Source organism: Colobus angolensis, unplaced genomic scaffold, assembly GCF_000951035.1.
Source record: "Colobus angolensis palliatus isolate OR3802 unplaced genomic scaffold, Cang.pa_1.0 Scaffold121, whole genome shotgun sequence".
NCBI classification, from domain to species: Eukaryota; Metazoa; Chordata; class Mammalia; order Primates; family Cercopithecidae; genus Colobus; species Colobus angolensis.
The window spans coordinates 9,143,812-9,152,333 of NW_012113253.1; the positions used below are offsets into that span (position 1 = coordinate 9,143,812).

General features: G+C 49.5%; 1 protein-coding gene across 2 annotated transcripts; it reads right to left on the reverse strand.

Annotated features, from left to right (window-relative positions):
- Nucleotides 1-364: 364 nt before the first annotated feature.
- OSR2 (odd-skipped related transciption factor 2) lies at nucleotides 365-8,006 on the reverse strand. Of its 2 annotated transcripts, none has more exons than XM_011931821.1 (4): nucleotides 7,587-8,006; nucleotides 2,836-3,604; nucleotides 1,708-1,807; nucleotides 365-859 (listed from the first exon to the last, which is right to left on the reverse strand). In XM_011931821.1, exons 2-4 carry the CDS (start codon nucleotides 3,489-3,491, stop codon nucleotides 785-787), a joined length of 831 nt encoding a protein of 276 aa, XP_011787211.1. In that variant the 5' UTR covers nucleotides 3,492-3,604; nucleotides 7,587-8,006; the 3' UTR covers nucleotides 365-784. The 2 variants fall into 2 exon arrangements, with proteins under 2 accessions (XP_011787211.1, XP_011787201.1); XM_011931811.1 differs by having other exon boundaries at nucleotides 365-941.
- Between the last annotated feature and the right edge of the window lie 516 nt (nucleotides 8,007-8,522).

Sequence of the window (8,522 nt, forward strand, 5' to 3'; positions counted from 1 at the left end):
TTCTTCCCATCCTGTGCTTTCAAGTGGGACAACCATGGAAGTTGCATATTATATTAAGATATTACATTTTCTGAGGGAATAATACACAAGTAATTGAAATAAACAAAAGGGGATAAAACCTCAGGGGCATCAATGTTTTAATATCTTTGCAAAACAAAGAAACAGCCCAATTGTCTAATTCCAAAATGCCACCATATAAAAAGGGAAGGGCTGAAGTTGCAGAATGAGAATTCTGAGAAATCCTATTTTTTTAAACCTAGGGATAAAGAATGCCCTTCAGTATTGAATTGTATAGAGAAGGCCCACTCATCCAGAATCTAGAGGAAAAACAGAATTTAAATAGCAAGACACCTTTGCAGGAGTGTTGAAACAAACAAGAAAAAGTTTTATTTTGAAAATACAGTCTTTAAAGATAAAATTTGGCTTCCATTTTCCATATCTAGGTGCATCCAACAAGATCCAAAAACAAACAAAACAACAAAACAAAGACCCATAACATTATGTACAGAGCTCTAAAATGAGCTGTGAATATCTACAAAAAACTAGCATATACTCTTTGTGAAGGGATGTAGTGTGTGGCTTTCTACAGTTCTCAGTCCCCCAGAAGAAGAGTTAACTCCCTGGAGCTGCAGGTGCAGTTGCAGCAAGGGAAGAGCTGGGGTCAGTGAAGGGCTAGGGGTGCGACCCCCCGGGTAGGAGACGTGGAGAAGTGTCTGGGGAGGGGAGCAGCGGCGGCACGGGACAGATCCTGGGCTTCTCTAGAAGTCCTGCCGCGGGGTGTGAGTCAGGCTGTGCCGCCGCAGATCACAGTTTCGCCTGAACACTTTGCCGCACTGCTCGCAGCTGTAGGGCTTGATGTCTGTATGGGTGAGAAGGTGAGTTTTCAGATTACTTCTCTGATTAAAGGTTCTTCCACATGTGGGACATTTGTGTGGAGATTCCTGTTCAGATGTGAAGCAAGCAAAGGATTAATCCTTCACACCACCACTGCACCCTTTTCAATAGTTTCTGTCTTATCGGTATCACAAGCGTTAACATAACACTCACATGACAACAAAAGAGGGGACTTGCAGGAACAAATCTGTGCTCCTAATCCTCCAATCATGAAAACACACGTGCAGGCATAAACAGAGGCCTGATTACACTGATAACTTCAGAGGTAGACCTGCGGCCACCTCGGTGGGCTTTGTGATTTCCAGCTCTTCACATTTCATCACCATGTCATAGGCAGGAAAAGGAGGAAGGAAAAACTCTAATCCTCTCTTAAGGAACAACATTCTCCTGGGTAATAAGGCTCCTCTTTGCTGGAAAACTAAACTATTCCTCAATGTCCTGAAAGCTACAAATTATGAGCCCCCTGGGAAAGAGAACGTATGGGATTTCACTATGCCTCCATTATCAAAATTACCTTTATTTCCTCCTAAACACGAAAGCTTTAAATGCAGGGCAGATTGGATGAAAAAAATTCTAAAATTAGGGTTTATGATAATCAACGTGGCCTGTTTTTTAAGAAAAATAAAAAAATGCTTTATGTTAAATAAGATTAATTTTATGTATTAAAAAAATCAAGAGTGTTGCTTTTCCCCACCTAGAGAACTAATCTAAACAGAGCCTTTTATGAGAAAGAGTCTGCCATTGAACACCTTTTGCAAAGCAATAATGATAAAACGAACCAGCCACTGTTTTTAAACAAGAAAACAAACTTACCTGCATGTGTAAAGTTTTGTGAACTGCTAGAGTTCTAGACTGACAAAATCCTTTCCCACACTCCTGACATTTGAAGGGTTTTTCTTTGGAATGGATATACCTGAAAATTAATATAAGGTTTCATTGAAATAACTTTGCCCCATGATGAAGAGTTACTTTTAGCAATTACTTAAAAAGGAAGTTGTGGAAGAACAAAAGAAACAAGATTTCCATTTATGTTTTTAGATTTTTTTTTCCTGTGTAATTCTGTTTATGGTTAATCTCAACAAACAGCTTCTCTTCAAAATATTCACTGGCCCGCGGGTTTTATCTACACTTGATCGCCCTCTCTGGTGTTTTCTGGAGCTCAAAACCCTGCTGAACGGGCCTTTCTCGGCCTCCATGGTTTTCTCTGGGATTTAAATTGACCAAATCAGGATGTAAGGCAAAGCCGAGTTTAGAGGTGCTAATTTTAGTGAATCCCTTAACAGCCTCGGAGGATGGGTACAGAATTCTCATCTCTGGGGAACAGCAGGTAGAGTCCAGAAAAGATACCCCTAAAAAGGTCTCCCCAACTCCTGAGAAGTTTTTACCCAAGGATAACACTTACATTATTGTATGTCTTCAATTGCCTTGTATTAATGCAGAGTTTAAGGTCGTGGAAGGGAGGTGGGAGTTGTTTGTAAATTCGGTGACCGCAAGACCCCTCCCAATACAGCTTAAAAGAAAGGTCCCCATGGCAGGCTCTGGGGTGCACCTGGGTGGGGGGGGGGCAAGGGGCGAAACCCAACAGAAGTAGCCCGATTGCAGGCAGGACCCGCACCCCAGGGTCCCTCGGTTCTTCCTGCACCACTCCCCACAGCACTGGGAAGAGACAGGTTAACCATCCCAGGACTAATGCCAACGAATTGTCCCTGTCCAAGGCTGAGGAAAGGCCCTCCCTCATCCCAAACAAGAACATAGCAGGAGCCACTGGGGGGAAAGAAAGAGTAGATGTTGGGAGTTAGCTGAACCAGGCTGGGGAGCGTGATTGAGGGTGTGTTTTAGATCACAGGGGATTATAATGACACTTGGGATGTCTATCAGGAGTCAGTGTGTCCAGAACAAATTCGCTTTCCCTCTCCCGGCCATCCTCCTTGCCCGCCTCACCTGTGATCCCGCAGGTGATCTTGCCTCCGGAAGGCCTTGTGGCAGATGTCACACGTGTACGGCCTCTCGTCCGTGTGGGTCCTCTCATGGATGAGCAAATTGTAGGATTTGGTAAAGTGTCTGCCGCAAAACTTGCAGATAAACTCTTTTTTCGTTTTGGATGGCAACCTTCCTCGAGAGGGCTTTCTGTCCGGAGTCAATTTACTGAGGCCCGAGATGGGGCTACCCAGCCCCGGACTCAGCTTGGTTAGGTCTCCCATCTTAGGTGGATCTTCTTGCGTGGCAGCCACCGCCAAATTGGCAAAGTCAAAACGGGGCCGGTCTTTGTGCAGGGCTGGGAGGACATGGGCAATGGCCCCCTGCTTGGGGTGGAATAGGTGGGTGGTAAAAGGCAGGGCCGGGAAGGGGAAGCGCGCGTCCACGAGGCCCTGCGCCGCCGCCATCTCCGTGATGGTGGAGCGGGTGATCTCGTGCACATTGGGATACCCCAGCGTCCAGTGGTTCATGTGCATGGTCTGTACCGCGCTGAGACCGTACAGGCCCTGCAGGTGGTCCACTGTGGCCGGGAAAGTATTCACGGCCTGCAGGAAGGAGTAATTGGTGAGCTGCAGCGACGGGTGGAGCGGGATGGGCGCTGGCAGGGCCTTGCTCCCCATTTTCCGGGATGCTGGGGGGCTGAGGGGACCACCCCTTTCTTCCAGGAATCAGAGGCAGGAGGGCGTGGGGCTCCGACAAAAACCCAGTGAGACAACAGCACGTAGAGAAAGCCCTAAAAATGGCAGGGAAGAGAGGGAGAGACCATGACTATAATCCAAGGTTGCTCCTTCTGCCCTCTGGCACCCACACAGGTTACCACACTTACCCAAGTCTCCCTCCCCACCCGACTCCAAGACCCCCGAAAGAAGCCGTGAGGGGACCTCCTGGCACCTGCTCAAGTCCGCATGCAGATCAGCCCTGGGCCAGAGCAAGAAATGTTTCACTGGAAAACGGGCGCCCAAAGGAAGGAAGGTCGGATTCAGACTCTGGACAGATACAGAGCGGAAGACTCCTCGGTCCCGGGAAAACGAAAGGCGGACAGCTGGGCAGCACCCAGCCCAACCCAGCCCACCTTCCCCAAGCCCATCAGGCGAAGCTCAGTCAACCGCAACGCCAATGCTGGCAGGCCGGGGCGAGCCTCTGTCGCCGCTGCGCCTCGGAGCTCCCGGGAACGGTGGGTTAACTGATGGGTGGTGGGATCCCACGCGCTGCGCTGCCGCAGCGCCCTGAGGCCGCCTTTCCCGCGCTTACCCGGACTGCAAGCCGGCGTGCAAGAGCAAAGCCGGTACACTTCATCTTTCTGGGCCAGAGGGCCCTGGGAAGGGCTCACCTCGCCCCGCACTGACCTCGGAGGTTTTCTTTTTCCTTCTCTGCCCTCAGTCCCATTTATCAGCGGTGACGGGCCGCAGGAAAGAAAAGTGACACCTCAGGGGCAGGATTCGGTCTAGAATCGCCCCCTCCTCCTCCAGGGGCTCTCCTACCAACCCCCCACTAAGATCCCTTCCAGATGGTTCAGGCTCCCAGGGGGTGGGGTGGGGGCAGAAAACTTCCCTGAGGCTGGAGGAACCCCTTTTCCCAGACTGAGTGCCAAGCTCTCGGGAGGCCTGAGCTGCTTCCCAGTCTGGCACCGAGAAGCGACCCCTACATCCCTCCACCCGGTAGGCCCCAGGAGACCAGAGAGGAGAGAGAAGACAGGTGAGAGGAGAGAGGAGAGCGCTCCAGGGAGGGAGAGGAAAGGAGCTGCAGCAGAGCCGCAGTAGGCCAAGCACAGGGTGGCCCTGCTGGCCTGCAGGAACCTTGTCTGTTGGCCTAGAGGTGAGTGCGGCTGAGCTCCCGCCACCAGGACGCCCGGCCCGGGCCTAAGCAGGGCACTTCCCCTCTCCTCGTGCTCCCAACGGCAACACAGGTCTGATTTCAGACCCAGGTTCCCGGGAGCATCTCACCTACATTCACGGCGGGCCCACATTCTCTCACTGCCGGCCTCTTTTTAGAAAGGAGTTCTGCCAGCTCAGGGGACCAGGGCCTTCCCTCTGCCAGCCCCCCAGGTGTAGGAGTCAGAGCTAAGCACCAGTCTGTGCCACCAACCGCCAAGCCTGGCATTTGAACCCAGTGGGAAGGCAGGAGAGATTCCAGCCTTCCCTTCCCACCCAACCCCTTCCTGCGCCTAAGTTGTCCTCTCCAGCGTGTTGTGAAGTACTGCCTGTGGTTCCATCTGTGAGCAGACTTAGGGGGCTACGCTAATGACAGTGCGCTCTGGCAAGGCAGGATCTGGCTGCCTCTGCGGGGCCCACACCTTCTTCTGTTTGGAAGGGCTCCGGGACAGAGATTTATTAACGAATCCCTTCTGCTTGGTGGTATGCGGTCTGGGAGTTCAGGCTAGGAGTTAATGAGAGGTGTGTAACAGTCAGAGGGTCTCAGTCAGACCATTCAACCGCAACTGCAAACCCCCATTAGTAATCAACTTTCCCACCACAAATCACAATTATTTTTGCTCAGCGGCAACTCTCTTAGGGAGGCAGGAAAAAAGGATTCTACTAACATTCCTGGTAATCTATCTGATTATTTCCCTTTCAATTAAAAATAATAAATTACACCCTTATTTCCCTTTGTATAATGAGGATTTTCCAGAGATTCAAAATATTATTTTTCCCTTCGTGTTGAAAAGCAACCTCTGTCCCGTAGAGAGGAAACCGAAATTATTATTTGGGTGTATTCCCAGACTAGATTTCTTAGAAATAAATACAGGAGGCAAAGCACAACTCCCACCACAGGGTGTAAGTGTTGAGGGAGGGAGCGGGTGTAGGGGGGAGTGGTGTCAGCTAAAGTACTGTTGTGACCTGTGATTTCTATTCCAAAGGCACAGCAAACTCTGCCATAAAGGTTACACTGCCACAAAGTTGAGTGCCATCTTCTTTCCCTTTTCTCTGAATGGTTTATAACACAGAAATTAACGACTAGTGTATTTCAGGTCATGTTAGCAAAAAAAAGTGCTATTTCATAGTACCTGTTTGTTTTAATTTGCAGAGCATATAGTTTCTTCATAGGGGAAGAGCAAACCATTGGTCCTTTTGAAACCCTTTTACAAACAGAACTACCTTAAATATCCACCAATGGCTCTTGCCACAACTAATTAGGAAGGTTAAATTTCCACACTCCCATTGAGTTGCTGGAAATGTATGTCAAAAGAAGTATTTTAAGTGAATGCAGAGATCCTAAAGTACTTTCGTTTTGTCTAGAGCTGAGCCTTGTAGTTCCCACACTCCCTTTCAGGAAATAACAGCGATCTTCTTCTGCTGTCATTTCTCCACAGTCCTGTTTCAGACCACTGGTTACTTTTAATTTTGCAAGGAAATAAACTTAAACCAATGAAAAGGCATAAATATGTTGGTGGAGCTGAGGCTATTTTTCTTTCATCAGTCTTCTTCACAGGAATTTCCAGGCATGTGGACAAATTTTGTAAAATTTAGTTGACTGGCTGTCAACAAGGGAGATGTGTACACACTTAGTTCAGTGAAGCTTTCAAAACATTGGAGAAAAAAGTTAAGAAGTAACTTAATAGGGAGTTTTGCTCTTTGGTAATGGTATTATTACACTGAATTATCTAAAAATAATATACAGTCAGGGTTTATCTGCTAAAACCTGTGCATTGGTATCTGAGAGAAATGACTGATGGTTGGACAGATAGGCTCACTGAATTTCAGCCCAAACCGCAGTAGAATTTTATATAAATTAGAGAGCTATAGACTAAGTAGATCAAAGATCATTAAAAAGAAAAAAATTGTTTAAGGACAGATTGTTAGGGCCAGACTGTATCAGGTGAATAGAGAAACGGCTGCGAATTTCCTGCCCCTTCAGAGCGCCTCTGCCTTCCCAAGGAGTTAATTAAATTAAGATGCCTTCCGCATAATCTAGGTTCTGTTTCTCTCTGCTCCCCTTGCTCCCCCTGCGTGAGTAATTTTCTTGTTCTGCTCAGGACTGCAGTTTGTTTAGCAGAGAAAGTGGCTGTCTGCGCCCTTTCGCTTTGGGAAACGCCAGCCCCCTTTTGTTCTCTGCTAACAGGTAGGAAGACAGATCGGGGCTCCCTCCACAAACACCTTTTCCTCGCTCCTTCTTTGTACAACTGCAACTCCTTTCTCACTTGCCATTTCTCGGGAATCCGAGCGTTTAAGCCCCAGGGGAGTTTGCTTTTGGCTCCCCCCCTCAGTCAGGACTGGAAGGTGGGAGGAAAATTTAAAAGCCAGCACAAGGTTGACAAATTACCGAGAACTGAACTATTTCCCTCTTGAAATGCGCCTTCAGCGTCGCTGGCTGGGCAGGCACCGGGTGTCCGGGCCCGTCCACGCTGCGCTGCCGCGGCTGCCCCGGGACGAGTCGACCCGGGCTTGCTAGGACAGGGGCAGAAACACCATGGGGTTGTGGGGTTTGATCTCAGTGTATGTCGATCGGCTTTTATAAGAAGTCTTGCCGACCGCTTAAATATCCCAAAACAAAACTAAGAAACCGTACGTAGAAGTGTGTGTGGCTGGGTGTTAGCTGGGAGTCGCGTGCCAGGGACCCAAGGAAGTGAGAAATACAGTGCCCTGGGATTGCATCCCCATGATCTATTTTCACATCTAAACTGGGGCACACCAGACCGAGAATGTGAACGCCTCTTGCACCCCCAAACCCTTCCTTCCAAAGGGCGGCTACAGCCACTTCCCAGGGCGGACACTCACCTCCCGCAGAAAGGTCTGCCTGCTCAGCAGCGCTCAAACCCGGTCCAGGCAGCGAGGCGCACAGCTTGGAAAGGTCATTGAGTCCACGCCTGGCAAACTTTTTTTTCCGCGCGGAGTCGCAGGAGTCGCGGACATGATCTGGAGGACGCGAGCAGCGAAAGCAAGAGCAGATCCACGTCTTCGTCAGAGTCTGTGGACGCGGACTGTGTAAAGACCCGGGGTGCTTGGGGCAGGCGTTCAGCGCTCGCCCAGAACCTCGCTCTTCCGCAAACCTCTGGCTGCCGACTCCAGCTGAGGTCGGAGCCCACAGCTTTGCAGGGCCATCACCCTCCAGCAGCAAGCACGCCGAGCTCCGTCCCCGCCCGCGTCCCTCCCCAGGCTGCCCCAGGCCGGGAGTCGTGGGCTTTAGTAGCAGCCCCGCCTCCCCTTCGGGCGGGCGTCCAGCCGCCGAGCGGGGCCCTCAGCGCCCTGGCTCCGCCTTCGCGCCCGGCGTCTGCTAATGGTCCACTCTGTTTACTTGTGTTTGGATAGCAACTAAGCCTTAAAGGCACAGGTTTGCTCGAGGTTTCCCTCGAGCAGCCGTAGGTGACTCAGTTCAAAATTCACATACAAACACAACGCCCACCCCCTTTCTTCTCATTGCCACTTTTCCTTATAATATTAGAAACTCAACAATTGCTTCTCTGCCTCTCAAAGACCCTGCAGAGAATCCCAAAGGGCATTTAGTAATTTTATTTGGTGCGCTCGCCGGCTTAATTTGCACATCTTAACACGTTCAATACAACTACCTTCACCCTAGAGTAAAATAAATCAGTTCTAGACTGTATTCTCCAGCATAAACCACTCTTTCCCCAATTTTGAACAGCTTTGTACATACTTTTGGTCAATTATGACTACATGTGTAGTCTGCTTTAGCCTGCTGTTTTCTAAACGAAG